Source organism: Neomonachus schauinslandi, chromosome 7 (genome assembly GCF_002201575.2).
Source record: "Neomonachus schauinslandi chromosome 7, ASM220157v2, whole genome shotgun sequence".
Taxonomy (NCBI): domain Eukaryota; kingdom Metazoa; phylum Chordata; class Mammalia; order Carnivora; family Phocidae; genus Neomonachus; species Neomonachus schauinslandi.
Window position 1 is genome coordinate 86,237,768 of NC_058409.1, and position 18,583 is coordinate 86,256,350.

The following is an 18,583-nucleotide window of genomic DNA, read 5'->3' on the forward strand; positions in this document are numbered from 1 at the left end:
ATGTTTATCTACAAGTGTTATACTACATTTAGAATCTTAAATTCAATATTGGATTCTTTGAGATCTTTAAAAAGACAAAGAGAGGAAGAGAGGGAGACACAGATACCAAGAATCTAAGAAGCTTATTAGGAAATGTGAGTGAGATGAGCTGAGACCAATAAAGACATAGGAAGTAACCTACTTTATGGATTCCTATCTTACAGCTTTTTTAGTTAGAAAGGTATCACCAATTAGAAGTCAGACTGCTCAAAAGGAATTCAACAACACCCACAGATCTGCTCTTGAATAACCAAACTGACCATCAGAATGCTTAGTTAAGTGCCAGTAGCCCTACCAACAACTATCCAATGTCATTCCAAAGAGACATCTTAAAAAGTCAGCTATGCCACTGGTTAGGGAGGGAGGACCACACCATTATTCCCGATGGAAACATTTGGAAGGTACCTTTGGCCTTACACCCAAAAAGCCACTGCAGTTTGGGGCTCCACATTTGCAAACAGTCTTTCCATTCCCAAGACATTCTAGGTTGTAGTTGAAGGTAAGTTCAGTGCCTGCATAAAAGACCATGAAAATATTAATATCTATGGTTTTAATTATATTATTCTGTATTAATCACAAAGGATATGGACTTGCAAGAGAACAGATTTTTCAGAGGATAGAAGGGATTTATTAACTCTAATCCCACTATATTAATGAAATACTAATAAATTTGAATCCTATAATATTATTAATCAGCAAATACAACTTAGTAACAGAAAAACTTATACAGGTTAACAAGTAATATTTAAAATAACCTTTACTGTAGAGATGTTAATTATCCCAAGTTGTTTTGTGTTTCCTAATCAGATTCAAAATATATTAATTCATTACCAAAACAAACAACAACTCACCTATATACACTGATGTGCTAGGCACTGGGAATGCAAGTATGAAGAAAACCTGTTGATCTGTGCCAAATCTAGCAGAACTTAAGGGAGAGACATCTCAATACAGAGTAATACTAGAGAACTCTATACCATAGACTTGGGCCCTGGCTTTATATCCCTGTTACCACAGTCTAGCTGGGTGATTTGAGCCCTGAGTACATTTGTTAAATGGAGAAACAACAACCGCACAAGCATATTTAGAGAATAGGACATAATGCACACAGCAGTAATTTGTAAACTTTAAAAAGAGATGTACAGATTTAAAGTACAAATTGTCCCCTTTCTGTCAAAAGTGCATCTTATCAAAACTAGGAGAGGAAATAAAACACACAACCATTCAAATTTAAAGCACAATAGGGAGGGCCTAACAAACACAAGAATTTTATATATGTATAAAAAGAGATTAACTCTGGGTTGGGGTAATGGTTCACCATTAACGTGTACAGTGATAATCATTTGGTCAAAATGACCAAATCTTAGAAGATTTCCCATTGCAGACTGACCTATCTTCCATCATTGAGATTAACTGATATATATAGTTTTTCATCTAATATTGGATTAATATAGATTATTTGTTTATTCAGCTAAGCAAATTATAAATCAGCTACCTTACATTTAGGGGTCCAAATGGTACAAAAACTAGAATCACTCATGGCCTGGTGAGAAGTTCACACTGCAAGGAACTTGCAGGAACCAAGACTGACCAAGGTAAGAGCAGGGTTCTGTCTCCCCTCTCACATTTACGGCGAAATACTGCACTGAATGATAGATAATTCTACTCACTTTATTCCTTTCTTATTAAACAATTTATGAGTACATAACTGAATTTTCATTAATTTAATGTGCTTATAATACAACTCAACCATATACACAAATATAAGATAGCAGGATACTGACATAACCTACTGCTTACTCACCATCCACTATGTAAACACAACCGCACAAGGGATAAATAAGAAGGTATTGGTGTGCATAAAGGAAAGACTTATACCATTCTAGAAAAGAGCCCAATATACAACAATCCTTGAGGTCTGCACTTATGGGGATGAAAGGGCATTGGAGAAAAGATAAACAAGGAGTATGACACATGTGGTAGAAAGTATAACAGGTATTGAAGAATACATGAAGCTGAATGAGTAAAGAGAGCAAGCTGAAAAGTTCTGATTCCATCTGTCAAGGCTGCAGCTCCACAGGAACTCTGCATAGCACTGAGCTTTCTGTCTCGTTCCTCTCATTCCACCCATGCAGACTGGAAGTCAAGTGAGAACAAGAACAAGGTCTGTGAATTCCCATACCATGCTGCATGAGCTAAGTGAATATGGGAAAAGAGAGAAGAAAAATTTGTGGCTAGAAATGGTAGAGGAATCTATCACCATGGACAAAGACTTAAGTTACATGTACAAATGTACTGAAAGCAGCCAGGAGAGATAGAAGGACTGACGTTATGGGACTGGATAACATTTGAGTAATTAATACACAGGACACGACCCCAGGGTGGTTAGAGGCGCCAGACCCAAGAATCCAAGTAACACAGGTATATAATACCACATACTTCACAACATTTTTACAAGGATTAAATATGATAATATGCTTGGAATAGTGTCTGGCAGTGGTGCCAGGGGCTGAGGGGAGAGAAAATGGGAATTAGCATTGAATGGATACAGAGCTTCACTTGGGGAAGATGAAAGGGTTAAAGAGATGGATGGAGGTGTCAGCTGAACAACAAGGTGAATGGACCTACTGCCACAAAACTGTACAATTAAAAAATGGTTAAATGATAAACTTTATGTTATGTATATTTTGCCATACCACCATCACCACCAAAAATATTCCACGCCAAGTACCACCTGGAAAGTCTTTTCTGTATTCCCAAGAGTTTGCAGACCTCATTTTGGATTATAGGACATATGGGATGTTTAGATGATAAAACCTGAAATTCCTTTCTTAGCTCCAGAATCCTTAACTGATTCTTACCTGCTTTAATGTCACTCAGGGCAAAAAGGCCAACACGAGTATCTCCATTCACAGACCATTTCTGTGTTTCACAGTTGGGCTGGCAGCAATGATTCATGAACCGAGCATAGTTTCCTTTAGGACCAGCATCAATGATCCGGTCCTAGAATTCCAAGAGATGATGCTCATTAGATACTTCCTATATATTCTAACAAGCTAGAGTTCCTATTTGTATAATTTGACTCTCCCAGGAGTGGTTCTCAAAGTGTAGTCACTAATTCTATTATTTGTTGGAAATACGAATTCTTGAGCTGCACTTCAGATATACTAAAAGCAGAAACTCTGAGGTGGGGCCCAGCAATCCGTGTTATAAAAAGCCTACTAGGTAATTCTGATAGATGCTGAAGTTTGAGGACCACAGCCCTAGAAGCGGCAGCTTGCCCCACCGTCTCAATTTGGTGGTCCTGAACCCTGGGGCTACCCATTAGAAATCAGCTAAGGAGTTTTTAATACTGATGTTGAGACCCCATCCCAAATGAAGATCTGAATATCTGGAGGTGACGATCTCACAAACCAAAGGGTTCAATTCAACTTAATAAATGTTCATGAAGTTTCACACCAGGAAAGAATTCTGTTATAATAGTCAATGGAAGGGGGTCGGGGATTGCTAGCAGACCTTAATATTCAGGTACAACGAAGAATGTCAAATGCACAGAAAATAAACACATTAGGATGCTGGAATTAGGAATGAGTCCCAAATATAATTCTAGGCACCAAAGAAATGAAACTCATCAGCAAATTCCTATGATTGGAAAGATGACGGGTTCAGAGGCTGAGTTCTACAATTTATATGACCTTGTCAATGAACTAAATATTAACAAATCAGTTTCTCAATCTGTAAAATAAAAGGATGAAAGAATGATTATTTACTTGGCTGGCTTCCAGGTTTTAATCTTATAGGAAAAATACTAAAAGACATAATACCCAACTTGTATAGGACAGTTCAAAAAGAATGCAAACAGTAGCTCTGTTGACTCTGGCAAGGGATGTGTAGCCAGAAATGAGCAAATTTAGCTACTCCAGAACCTCGACAAAGCAAACCCTACAAATGTAAGGGAAAGACGCTGTTTTGGGCAGTGAATTACATGCCTACAAACACTATGGCTGGGACAATATCAATTTCACAATCTTATAACAATGGAAATAACACTTACTTTGTCTAGAGTAAGCATATAGAAATTAGTGATATCATGTTCTTGGGCATAACGGATTCGAGCTCTGCACTCTTCTTCATCTATTAACTCACCCACATACTCATTCACAAATTCACCCTAGAACAAGAAATAGTTCTTAATGGCAAAAAGCACAACTGTGTTCCCAGGTACACCTTATTTTTAAAAAAATTAATGAAAATAACAATCTCCAAAGCAGTTCATGTACATGTACCTAATCAATTTAACAAAGGTTTATTCAAGAAACATAAATATGATGCTTCAACTATTTGACAATGAAAAACACCTCCCCACACCTATCACTGTCACCAGGAGAAAGATTGGGATACAATGGACATTAAAGATCAACCAACATGGAAGTAGGTAAAATAGGGCTCCATTAAAATGGTCATATAGTTGATCCCTTGAACTGCCCCAAAACCTGAAAGTCAATTTCCATAAACTATGTTCCTTTTCCTTGGAATATACCCTGCCTGCTGCCCGCCCTTCCACATTTTATAATACTGTCCTCCTGACTCACTCCGCTACAGTCATACTGGCTTTCCCTCATGCTGTCCAATTTGCCAGCAATGCTTTAACACTCACCTAGCCTAAGCCAACAACTACTTATATTTCAATTCTCAACTTAAAATATTCCCAGAGTCAAAGCTAGTTTCAGGCCCTTTACCATTTACCATATGCCTCCAGAACCCGTTGTGCTTCCACACTGGGTGACTACTTGATCAATGTCTCGCCCCCTTAGAATGTAAACTTTATGAAAGCACGGCCTATGCCTCTCTTACTTATCACTGCATTTGCAGCACAATGCCTGGCACACAGTAGATACATAATAGCTACTTAGCAAATAACTAAACAGACCAGCCAATATTCACTTCCTTTTCTAGAAACAAACTTCAATAAAATTCTTTAGAAAGTATAACTAGAGTAAGGTTTATTTTATTAAAATGTCAAGTAAGATTTATTCTACACAAAGACTATATAATGTTCTCTATTAGAAACTTGCAGGTCCATGAGAGACTATGGACTCTGGGAAACAAACTGAGGGTTTTTGGGGGGGGGGGAATGGGTTAGCCCAGTGGTATTAAGGAGAGCACAGTATACACAAACAATGAATCATGGAACACTACACCAAAAACCAATGATGTAATGTATGGTGACTAACATAACATAATAAAATTAAAAAAGAAAAGAAACTTGCAGGTCCTAAGTTTGAAGTTGAAGATGTTACTGCACTTTTATTAGATAAGGCCTAATCCTCTTCTTCATTTTCCATGAACCAAAACCGAATTTCCCTTAGTAAAAACAGATTTTATTTTATTAGGTGATTAACACCTCTGTATCACATACTCATTATCCCCTTCCTCTTAACTACAAGTTCCAGAATTGTCACAAAAGAGCAAGTAAGGCCATAGTATCTCTATGAATTTCCTTCATTTTTTCATCCTCACACACCATGAACATGAGCAATACTAAGGACTTTAGAGGTAAAGGAGACTATTCTCAAGCATCTAAACTCTAGAAGGAAAAAAAAAACTCTAGAAGAACACAGCAAGACCCAACAGTAAGGTTAATCCTTACACTATGTTATCTTTCCTCTAATGATCATTTTCTCATATTCATCAAGAATAATTACTCATATTAAGCAATTGCAAAGAAGAAAAAAAAATCTGGAAATTATGAAAAATTTTCTTCACCTTTTTAATATCTGTTTTTGTCCTGAGACCCCAGCCCCTCTGTAATGTTCGGAAAATTTCAACCTCTGGATACTGGCGCTTAGTGAAGCACTGGTTTTGGCAGCGTCCTCCGGCAGGACATACTGTGGGGTGGCACTCATAGAGCAGCATGCGATTGATGCACTCAGAGTCGATCCCACAGGGGTTATCATCAGTAGCTTTACAGTTGCAACGGGGAATTTCAGACAAATCTGCAGTGAAGATCTGTACCCTGCCAATAGGACGGTTCACCTGCAAAAGAAACACATACTATAGAACATCAGGCAAGTCAACACAAGACAACTCAGGACCTATAGAAGGTAGACTTCTTTTCTTTGAAGTTGCATGCCACATTGTACATGATTTTGAACTTAGGGCATTATTCACAATAGCTAAATGTGGTACAAATAATGGAATATTATTCAGCTTAAAAAGAAAGGAAATCCTGACACATGTTACAATATGGATGAACCTGGAAGACATTATGTTATGTGAAATAAGCCAGTGACAAAGAAACAAATATTATATGTATATAAGGTACTTAGAGTAGTGAAAATCATAGAGGAAAAAGTAGAATGGTAGTTGCCAAGCAATGAGGAAGGGAGAATGGGGAGTTAATGTTTAATGGGTACAGAGTTTCAGTTTTACCAGATGAAAAGAGTTCTAGAGATGGATGGTGGTAATGGTTGCAAACATTATGAATGCATTTAATATCACTGAACTGTATAAAATGATTAAATTAATAAATTTTACATTATCGGGCACCTGGGTGGCTCAGTTGTTTAAGTGACTGCCTTCGGCTCAGGTCATGATCCTGGAGTCCCTGGATGGAGTCCCTGGATTGAGTCCCGCATCGGGCTCCCTGCTCGGCAGGGAGTCTGCTTCTCCCTCTGACCCTCCCCCCTCTCATGTGCTCTCTCTTTCTCTCTCTCAAATAAATAAATAAAATCTTTAAAAAAATAAAAATAAAAATAAAAATAAAAAATTTTACATTATCTATATTTTACAATAAAAAAACTGGAGGAAAAAAGATTAAGGCAATCTGACATAAAGCCTCACTTAATATACACATTATGGATCCCACAAAAATTTTTAAAAAATCATTTTATGAAAATCATAATTTCAAAGCTGGTAGGCCAAGTTAAGTGTAAACTGGGTTTTTGCTATTACCACATGGTGACGCCACGTTAGCTGCTACATTTTTGTTTTATTAAGATTTTTTATTTATTTGATAGAGACACAGCGAGAAAGGGAACACAAGCAGGGGGAGTGGGAGAGGGAGAAGCAGGCTTCCCGTCGAGCAGGGAGCCTGATGTGGGGCTCAATCCCAGGACTCTGGGATCATGACCTGAGCCGAAGGCAGACGCTTAACGACTGAGCCACCTAGGCGCCCCTAAAAGAAAATTCTTAAGTGGTAAATGGTTGGCATGAAAATGTCTTTGGGTAACTGGGATTCCTCCTGTATGTGAAGAAATAATTTTAATATTTATTATCATAGTTGAAATCTTTTTAATAGACTACAGCAATGTCACCCATGTATTTATTTAGTAGTAGTGCTAGTACTAAAAACTATAGTGAATACAACAGAGATCGAACAGCTGCTGTAACACTGAAGCCGTGAGCATTTTCCAAATGCTAGCAACAATGCTGAGAAAAAAATAGACATTCTATAACACAGATGGATTTGTGCACTATAAGAATGAGTCTCCCCTACCTGGTATTATTTCACTTGGAATAGCCAAAGTGTGAGTTTTCAAAAACCCATCCCATACATAAAAATTGGCTTTTCAGGAACTTTATGATTTTGATAAATCACTTCACTTGCAAGATTGTGAGATTAAGAAATATATGTAAAAAGTATAGTATAGAGTCTGTCAGCCTCTTAAACATGGTAGATACTATGATTATTCTTTCTTTTAATGTTCTTTTAATTATTTGTCACATCAAATATTCTAGATTATCACATCCATTCAATCTAAAATCACTATGATTGGGACACCTGGGTGGCTCAGTCAGTTAAGCATCCGGCTCTTGATCTCAGGGTCGTGAATTCGAGCCCTGCATTGGGCTCCCAGCGTGGAGCTTACTATAAAAAAAAAATATACATATATATAAAATAAAATGAAATCACTATGATTAACGAAACAGTTATTTCCATCCTCTAAATTCCCAAAAGGGGGGCGCCTGGGTGGCTCAGTCGTTAAGCGTCTGCCTTCGGCACAGGTCATAATCCCAGGGTCCTGGGATTGAGGCCCGCATCGGGCTCCCTGCTCTGCGGGAAGCCTGCTTCTCCTTCTCCCACTCCCCCTGCTTGTGTTCCCTCTCTCACTGTGTCTCTCTCTGTCAAATAAATAAATACAATCTTTTAAAATAAATATATAAAATAAATTCCCAAAAGGCTCCATTTCTAACATTTTAGTTTTTGCGTCTTCTTTAACAATATTATAAAATCTCCAATCTGTTTATAGAAATAAACTGTCCTCAAACCAGTTCTTGGTAACACCTTACAAGGATGTAACTCTGCCAGATCTCTTCCCAGATACTTCAAAATACTGGCAAAGGCTGTACACTTCTTGGGATGCCTGGGTGGCTCAGATGGTTAAGGGTCTGTACTTGGTTCAGGTCATGAACCCAGCATCCTGGGATCAAGCCTCCTGTCGGGCTCCCAGCTCAGCGGGGAGACTGCTTCTGTTGCTTCCCCTGCTTGTGTGCTCTCTCTCTCCCTATAATAAATAAATAAAATCTTAAAAAACAAAACAAACCTGTAAACGTTTTGTTAATGGAGGAATACTACTACCACATGTAAATGGAAGTCACAACCCTGAGGAAAGCAAACTCTAAGGGGACAGAAGGTAAGGACTGACTCACTCACCTCAGACTGCAGGTCCTACACATAGGGTATTAGAACATATCTGTCTGTTTCAAGGTATCTTTACCTGACCTCCCTCCCTCCCATAAAAGTTTCATCCTAGTCCTTTTCTCTCTATAAAGATATGTTTCAACCATTCTTTCTTAACATCTGATCTAACTTGTTATTAATCCCAAATAAGTTTCTTGCCTAACATAACATATAAGCAAAAACAAACTAACAAAAAGAACCCCCACATGACTAAGAACAATACAGATACATAAGTACAGTTAAATGGTCACTCTATATCAGGGATTGACAAACCTTTCCTGTAAAAGACCAGACAGTAAATACTTTGGGCTCTACAGGCTACAGATGTAGCTCAATTCTGTCATTGTAGCATAAAAGAAGCAAAAGACAATTTCTACATAAGCATGGATGAGTGTCAAAACGTCATTTATGGGCACTGATATTTGAATTTCATGTAATCTTCAGGTCCCTAGAATAATTCTTCTCATTTTAATTTTTAACCCAACCATAGTAGGCCAGATTTGGCCCATGGACTATAGTTTGCCAACCCTTGTTCTAAAATTTTTCCTGGAAATGTATTTGTTTTTAAAAAGGTGGGGAGGGGGTATGGAGGAAAAAAGTTGGCTTCTAAATTCTGTGATTTAGATCACTCCCAGGAAGTTGCTCTCTCAAGAGCTCATTATGCTTGATGTGCAACTCTGAAATGCCTCCCTTGTTGTTGTCTGACACCTAAGACTGTGGCCACGAACCAGATTCTTTTCCCCCTTTTGAGGCCTAACTACACTTAGAACTCCACGCACTATCTTATATCTCCACACACAATAACTCCATTTAACTCTCAGTACACCACCACCAGCGTCCATTTAGACCCAATTTCAGGTTTTGAGTATATTTTCTTCAGCAGTTTTATTTGTAAGGGTTGATATTTTATGAATTTTATTTTCTTAGAGGTCTTCTAAAGATCAAAAAGAAAATTCACTTAAAAAAGAAAAAAAATACCCTCATTCTATCCTGAAACTACTATGTACATCCATTAAAACCCTTTAAAAAATCTGAGCTATATTATGGAATTTTAGTGTTCTTAATTTCCTGTATCTCATAACATTTTACTGTTTCATCGTTATTCATAGTTACTCATCAGTCATTCCCACCTTTACCCAAAGAGACTAAACTAACAAGAAAACAGAAAAATGACGGAATCACAAAACCTTATTCATGCAACAGTGAAATAGTGACACTTCAGTTTCTCTACTGCATTGCCTAACGTATTAAATCATCTTTCCAGAAAGTATGAAAGATTAGAGATAACATCTTTGTAGTCTGCTTTTAGTAGGGTTGCTTTAAAAATCCAGGACACCTGATTAAATTTGAATTTCAGATTTTTAAGTATGTCCCATGGAATACTTGGGATATACTTGACCACATTAGACTCTAAAGATCTAGTGATGAAATTGATCTCTACAAGAAACCTCACACTCTTAAGACTTCAGAAACTCAAATACAATGGGTACACTAACAATGAATTTCTACTGACAAAAAAGAAATATGGTATTCTTATTCAGGCATGACATCACCACAAATATTTTACAACAAGAACCTGGGCAGTCTCATTCTGTTAATAGAGCTAATAGTATTCTTTCATGTGTTCTGATGTTTGAACATTACAACTAATTTAATAAAAATTAGGTTTTTAAAAAAGGTTTTAGGAAATACTTATTAAAATGTCTAAAAAATTTGTTCTTCATTATTCCTGTATTTTTACTTCTATAAATTATTCATAAAAATGATTTAAAACATTAAAAAATAAAAAGGGTCCATTGTACCCAGATGATAAATGGTGAGGACTCTTTTACTAGGCACATTAGGGGTTAGGTACACATAACATGAATTCTCCTGACCTTGGGAAACCTAATCATACTGGTTACCTAAAATATCTTTAGTATCAGCCATTACCAAGAAGACTTACCATGTGTATTATTCATACTATCTAAGGGCTATTTATCATTTTTTATCATGCTTCTTGAGTCCCCTTCAAACTGCAAGATGTTGCCTGTGCACAGACTTAATCCAGTCCACTTCTATAAGAAGACTTTCTAAGGCAACAGAAAAAGTTATCAACACACAATTGACTTTACAGAAGCTATAGACAATGTGCTAGGAATGGTGCTCTGGAACTTTTTCTTATCTTCCTTCAAGCTCACACCTCTACCTAAAAGCAACTCTGCTTGTGCTTCCAAACCTCTTCATGAACACAGCAGGAAGACAGTACTCTATAAGAGGGTGTCTCCTGGAGACAGTCTCCTGCGTTTTTTTCTCACCTTTATATGTTTGTAAGGCGGTGGCTTCTTGTCATTCTTTCGGTCTTCCTGCAGCTGTCTTAGCTCTTTTTGGGCCTTTAACTCCTCAAACCTTGCTGCAGCTTCCTGAAGAGCTAAGAAAACACACAGCACAAGTCACTTAATCTTGGGTGGAGTTGTTTATTTTGCCATTTTTTCCCCTTTAAAGTTGGAGAAAATCCAGGTTTTAGACAACAATCAGCCAGCAACTGGGGCGCCTGGGTGGCTCAGTCATTTAAGTGTCTGCCTCCAGCTTAGGTCATGATCTCGGGGTCTTGGGATCAAGCCCCACATCGGGCTCCCTGCTCAGCGGGGAGCCCGCTTCTCCCTCTCCCCCCTCACCCCAACTCGTCTCTCTCTCTCAAATAAATAAACAAAATCTTAAGAAAAAAAATCAGTCAGCACTATATAGAAAACTAAGAAGTACGTATTACTGCTATTTTCAAGTTAATTTATAGTCCCCAAGGTATTCAGATATAGCATTAAGACAAAACATAATCTACCACTACATGGCACAATATAGACTACCACCTTCAGAGGAAAATTTAAAACAAAACCAAAACAAATCCAGCTAAATGATTTAAAAAGCCCACAAATAACATCTCCTAACGACAACAAGACTGTATCTGTTCAGCAAAGTCACTGTGCTTAATTAAGCCTAATTCTTTCCTCAGTTCCAAACCTCCTGCCTCCAGAAACATTCTGTCTCCTAGGTGCCAAATAACATGCTGCATTCCTCTGGAAGAAATTCAAAGTTGAAGTTTTCCTCTCCTTCTTGCCTAATTCTCTAAAGAGCACCTGTCCTAGTCCTCTCCTAAGATTCATTCTGTAAATATCAACTATTAGCTGTAATGATACATAGATCTTCATAGCTGATTTTATTCAAGTCCTGTACTTTCATGTGCTTAAAAGACTGTAATATCTTAGAAATCCAACAAAATCTTAAGATTCTCATTCTTTTCCACTTAAAACAAATTTTTCATTCATTCTTCTTTTTTAAAATTCATTCTGTGTGTTTGCTAGATTAAAAACTCTGAGAAGAACTCCAATTCTTCCCCCCCTTTCCTCTCTGTAGCTTTCCCCATATTCTGTCAATTCTTTAAAGAAAAGAAAAGGGTCCATCCCCTTTTCTCCATTTCCCTGTTAAACATCTAACAGAGCTTTTGTTGTCTGTGTGTGTGTGTGTGTGTGTGTGTGTGTTTTTAAATAATCACTCCTTTCTTCATTCTATTATTCAGCATGTCCTGACTAGTCTGTTTACTTAATGTCTATTCAAGTACCCATCATCCTCACCACCCCAGGGACACTTCACTTCACAATCTTGTCATCTCTGCCTGGAACTACCAAAACAGCCACATCACAGACCTCCCTGGCCACAGCCTCTCACCTTCTACAGTCCCAAAACTCACAGATTCCTAAAAATTCTGCTCTGACCATGTAACTTACCTACCACCTTTTCTGGCTAACAGCACTGTGTTCCCCCGACCCCATATTAAACTATACCACATAACTAAAGGTCATTCACTCAACATGTTAGATTTAACATATATTTTCACATGCGCTGTCTTCTTGTTAACATTTTCATTTTTAACTTCTTCACCGTCAGTGTAGGGGTGAAGAGTGTGGATCCTGAAGCCTGAATGCTAGAGTTTGAAACCTTCCTCTACTTACTGGCACTGGCACCTAGGGCAAGTAATTTAACTTTTATGTGCCTCACTTTCCTCATCTGTAAGATAAGGATAATGACACCTAACTAATACTATTACCACAAGGACTTAAAGCAGAAAACAAACTGAACAGGGCCTGGCAAACAACAAATGATAACGATTATTATTAAGGTTCACTCCTCAAAATCACTTGGAAAAAACCAATCCATGACTTCCAAATTTTGATCCCCAGCACAGTTATGCTTCCTCTTAGTCTGTTCCCATAGCATACCATGCACAGTTCTGCCACAACATGCAATGAATAACATTTTGACTGCTTGTATTTGTGTCCAATTCCCCCATAAAAACATGTATTCCTTGAAGGCAGAGGCACCCCGCCAGCCCAGGGTTGAGGCATAGGAAGAGTAGAATCCCAGAGCTTCAGCAGGATCAGACTTGTGGTAGTCCCTACAACTCCACCTTCTCCCCCAGCCTCTGTGGTGGCCGGCTCTACACAGGCAAAGATGTTGGTCAAGTGGTCCCTGACCATCCAAGACTACAAGACTCAAGAGCCAAGCTCCTATATTGTTAATATTAATAACCCATATCCACACAGAAACCACATGGCCAAAGGTAAGTGAGGACCCACTGAAATGACATGAGGCAAATGGAACCTTTGTGAAACTTGTTCCCTATGGACATGATTCTCATTCCCCATCTAGGAAGTTTCACCTGCTTAGAATTTTCTTTGAATCTTCACCTTATGAGAAAGTTTTACCTGCTTAGAATCTCCACCTTACCATATACTTCAATGTCCAAATATCTTCGAATAATAAGAGATACCTATACTGCCTTTCAAAGGACAGCTAAAGGAAGAAGATAATTATCATTGATCGGATACCAACTATGTGCTCTGCCGGTTGTTTTTATTACCTCACTGAATTCTCAGTACAACCTTTACTCATTATATAATAAGAGAAAACTGAGGCTCATAGTTGACTCAACTCCTTCTAACCCAAATGTCCCCACTCCTTCACTGCTAGGCCAGCTTAAAAAAATCTCTTTTGATTCAGAACATTTATGCTTTGACTTTCACTGTTTTATTTTGCTCTATAACTTCTCTGGAACTTCCTTGGAACAAACACAACTCTATTAGAGATTCTCACTCTTGTCTAGCAAACCACAGGGTTTAGGCTATAAAATAGTTCCAAAGCTCCAGTACTTGATAAGATGCTGAGAAAACAGAACTGGTAAGACAAAAACCTCCCAAGGAAATTCCTGTTACATAAAGGCTAGGCTCAAAAATAATGAATTATGTGGATCAACTTTCCTGTAAAATCCTGTAGCTGCCCCAGAGAGCAGAACACAGCTGCTAACAGAACATAAGTGAATTCTAACACATAACAGAATAGATACTTGGGCAACAGAGGTCTGTGTTGGCCTGAGAAACAAAAAAATAAAGTTACCTTTTTTATATGTCCCATCCACGCCTTTGCCCATCTTATCCTTGCTGCTCACATCCCCCTCCATATAGGGAAAGACTCGGGCCTGATGTGTCCACAGATAGTCATTAGACCCAAAGAAGAGTACAGGGAACTCGCCCACATCATGTCTCATCTTATCGATATTGGAAGGTACCGCTCGAGGATGGCAGATCTCAGCTGGCCACCACCTGGGAAAGGTGAAAACAAGGAAGGAAACCTTTAGAATACTGCAAGACACTAGGAAAATGACCTACCTTTTAGGACAGGAATAAGGAATAGCAATGTCTGTCTATCTATATGAAAGTCCAACCTAGTCCATTTTTACAATCTAACTAGAGAAAAAATAAGTAGAATGTGCTGAAAACCTGAAAATGGCCATTCTCACAGATGTGCTCACATATATACTTTTTAGACTCAGTTATTTTACTTTAAGGAATCTATAAAGGAAATAATAATTTAACAGTAAATAATAATCATCTCATAGAAGATATAAACAAAGCTTCGACTATAATGTTCACTGAAGTATTATCTGTAAGAATGAAAACCTGGAAACAATCGAAATGCCCAACATTTAGGGAATGATAAAGTACCTATAGTATATGATACAATGAAATATAATTTGGCCTTTAAAAAGGAAAAGTTTCAATAATTGTGAGGGGCATAGAACAAGGATACCAAGAAATGCCTCCGAAAATAAAAAGCATGTAAGTTAATGCTTTACATCCACTTTAGGAAGACAACTGGCTTTAGCTATTTCAGCTGGAAACCCCTACTCCTAGAAAAACTGTGCATGTACACTAAGGAACATTGATAAAATGCTCATAGTCCAAAGAGGAGAATGGATAAACGAACTGCACTGTTTTGTTAAGACTATATCAAGAAGAAATGTAGAACAGCAAAGTATGAACTAGAGCACTGTACTAACTACTATTAAATCTCAGGAGTGTAACAGTAAATGAAAAAAGCAAGTTGCAGGAAAATATAGCAACAATTTCTTTATGAAAAGGTCTGAAACATGCAGAACAAAACATTATACATGTGGTAAACCATTACAGCAAGGCAAAGGAATAAAAAACACAAAATGCAGTATAGTGCTTACCTCTAGGGGTGGGAAGAAAGTGGATTCAGAAAGGGTCATGGACGGAGCCTCAAAAGTACTAGCAATGTGCTATTTATTTTATTTTATTTTATTTTTTTAAAGATTTTATTTATTTGACAGAGAGAGAGACAGCGAGAGAGGGAACACACGCAGGGGGAGTGGGAGAGGGAGAAGCAGGCTTCCTGCCGAGCAGGGAGCCCGATGCGGGGCTCGATCCCAGGACCCTGGGATCATGACCTGAGCCGAAGGCAGACGCTTAACGACTGAACCACCCAGGCGCCCCTGTGCTATTTTCTTTAAATGGGAGGTACATACACAGATATTCCTTTCTGATTCTTTTAAATCATGCATGTTATGATATTCTTTTGTATGTTCCATGTTCAATAAAAATAATTTTAAAAAGGAAAAGACACAAAACTGAGTATAAAATATAAGGCCAATTATTTTGAGGGTACATGCACTGGTGTGTCTCCAAGAAAATATACCAACTGTTAGCAATGTATCTACCTTGTTTGTTACGGATTTTATTTTCATTAATGAATTTTCTACAGGGAATATGTATTATCCCTATAATCACAAAACATAAAAATTAGTTTTTTTTCTTTTATAATGGAAAATTAATGGGGAGAAGGGTGGACCTTGCTTAATCAGAAAAACTATTAAAAAGGAAGGAAGGAAGGAAAGAAAGAAAGAGAAGAGTTAAGCACTGTATCTGAAATCTCAAGAAACAGATGATGGGATGTTAAAAGAAGTCAGTGCCAATTTCCTTCATGCTCACTCACCTGTATCGTCCAACTTTTACCCAGACAATTTCCCTGTAATGTGGCTTTTTGCCTGCCTTACAATCATTGCAATACCAGTTTCCTTCAGGGATATCAATGTTCAGGCATTCACGATGAAAAGCAGCAGGGCAAGAATCACAGCACAGAAGGCTGCCTCCTGTGGGAATCAAAAAATCTGGCACTCAGAATCTCAAGACTGCATATAGTAACCCAGCTGAAACAGCTTTTGCTCCTAACCAATTATCTATCTCCCAGCAAACAGCTTAGTAATTTAATTAGTTATTCAGAAAGACTTTTCTACAAGAGCACTTATTCCCTCTCCAATATTCCTGTGAACCACAACCTTGAGGGTTTGTTACATTCACAGCAAATAAACATGAGGTCCTATTGGCAAAATTAGGTTAGGGCAGTGAGGTCAGAAGTCAACCTCTCAAAGTATGTGCATATACACATTTCTTTCTCTTCACTAAAAGACAATACGCTAAATTTTCCACAACGAACAGTAAATAATCACATCTATTTGAAGACTAAACAAGTGAATAAATGGCACAGTAATGTTTGACACGTAAGTAGTCCCCATATGGTCAGTTCCTTTCCCCTTTTTAAATTACTAACTCTTTATTCTTTTTTATGTTTGGCACTCTGACACCTATGGGCTCTTTTCAGAATAACATTTATAAACATTAACCTAACATATAAATTAAAAGAACACTGTTACATTAAGGTATAATTATCAAAATGTTAAAATAAGAGATTAAAGTTATGTTTCTTTGTAATACAAAAATAAGATCTAGCAGTAACAATGACTGCAAAATATTTTAAGATATCTACAACTGAAATATCTGTGATTTTCACTGGTGACAAAAATCAATAGGTACTAATGTGGTTTGTTGCCTCAACTTAGTTAAATAAATGTTCTCCCCTTCTCCACTGAGGTTTTCAGACACCAGGATAATTACATATATTGCAATGACAATGAATTTTCACTTCCTAAAGATTTTCAGAGTAATTCAATTTATGTATCTGAGGCTGAAATCCTCATAGTTTCAGACTATAAAAAATTTCAGATAAAGAGGATTCATATTTAAGGAATATAATAAATACCCTATTATCTTTTTTAAAATTTTATTTTATTATGTTAATCACCGTCATCATTAGTTTTTGATGTAGTGTTCTGTGATTCATTGTTTGCGTATAACACCCAGTGCTCCATTCAAAACGTGCCCTCTTTAATACCCATCACCAGGCTAACCCATCCCCCGACCCTCCTCCCCTCTAGAACCCTCAGTTTGTTTCTCAGAGTCCATAGTCTCTCATGGCTCATCTCTCCCTCCGATTTCCCCCCCTTCATTTTTCCCTTCCTACTATCGTCTTTTTTTTTTTTTTTAAAACATATAATGTATTATTTGTTTCAGAGGTACAGGTCTGTGATTCATCAATCTTACACAATTCACAGAGCTCACCATAGCACATACCCTCCCCAATGTCTATCACCCAGCTACCCCATCCCTCCCACCCCCCACCACTCCAGCAACCCTCAGTTTGTTTCCTGAGATTAAGAATTCCTCATATCAGTGAGATCATATGATACATGTCTTTCTCTGATTGACTTATTTCACTTAGCATAATACCCTCTAGTTGCATCCATGTCGTTGCAAATGGCAAGATTTCTGGAAAACAGTATGAAGGTTCTTCAAAAAGTTGAAAATAGAGCTACCCTACGACCCAGCAATTGCACTAATGGGTATTTACCCCAAAGATACAAATGTAGTGATCCAAAGGGGTACGTGCACCCCAATGTTTATAGCAGCAATGTCCACAATAGCTGAACTATGGAAAGAGCCAAGATGTCCATCAACAGATGAATGGATAAAGAAGATGTGGTGTGTATATATACAATGGAATATTACGCAGCCATCAAAAATACCCTATTATCTTATGCCAGAAATGAGCATGTTTCAAACATGCTAGACTCAAGCATGTAAGTCCAAATCTCATCCTGAAGTTAGTGGAGGATAAAGCCTTAGCAAAGTATATGTCCACATCATCTGAGTTTTACTGTGCCCCTTTGCCTCGTAATATCTTATAAAAAACTTAGATTTTGTGACACCATCCTATCCATGCTGACTTTTTCCTCTTCTCAATCATCATCTGCAGCAGGCTCTTAAAATAAGCTCTGGGGTGTTAAGCTCTGGGGTGTTTATTTTCTTGGGGCCAGGACTGTGTGCTTAAGACCCAACTCCTTTTCAATTAGAGAAGCTCTCCTTTTATCTCTGTTGTATACTGAAGCTTGATTCAGTGATATTTCATTTGGAAAAAAGTCTGTTGCTACAACAAGTTTGAAGAATTTCTTTACTCAATACATATAGCCTTTACTCTCTGCTCTGAAACTCATATTTAGCTATTCTTGTGCATTTTGTAGGATGAGTCGAACAATCTTAGCATGGGACATAAGAGTGATGTAGAGTCACATAATTTACCTGCCCCAATAATATACCTTCTAGAACATTTCCTATTTATGCTTAGTTATCTGCT

The 18,583-nt window shown here is 37.7% G+C and overlaps 1 protein-coding gene across 1 annotated transcript in view; it reads right to left on the reverse strand.

Annotated features, from left to right (window-relative positions):
- Positions 1–18,583, reverse strand: part of NSD1 (nuclear receptor binding SET domain protein 1) — a 139,560-nt gene that overhangs the window by 7,974 nt on the left and 113,003 nt on the right. Inside the window, exons 15-21 of the mRNA XM_044917101.1 lie at positions 16,049–16,205; positions 14,150–14,355; positions 11,020–11,132; positions 5,806–6,075; positions 4,094–4,210; positions 2,901–3,042; positions 445–551 (exon numbers count right to left, since the gene is read on the reverse strand). Coding sequence (XP_044773036.1) covers positions 445–551; positions 2,901–3,042; positions 4,094–4,210; positions 5,806–6,075; positions 11,020–11,132; positions 14,150–14,355; positions 16,049–16,205 — 1,112 coding nt within the window. The remainder of the gene's footprint in view (positions 1–444; positions 552–2,900; positions 3,043–4,093; positions 4,211–5,805; positions 6,076–11,019; positions 11,133–14,149; positions 14,356–16,048; positions 16,206–18,583) is intronic.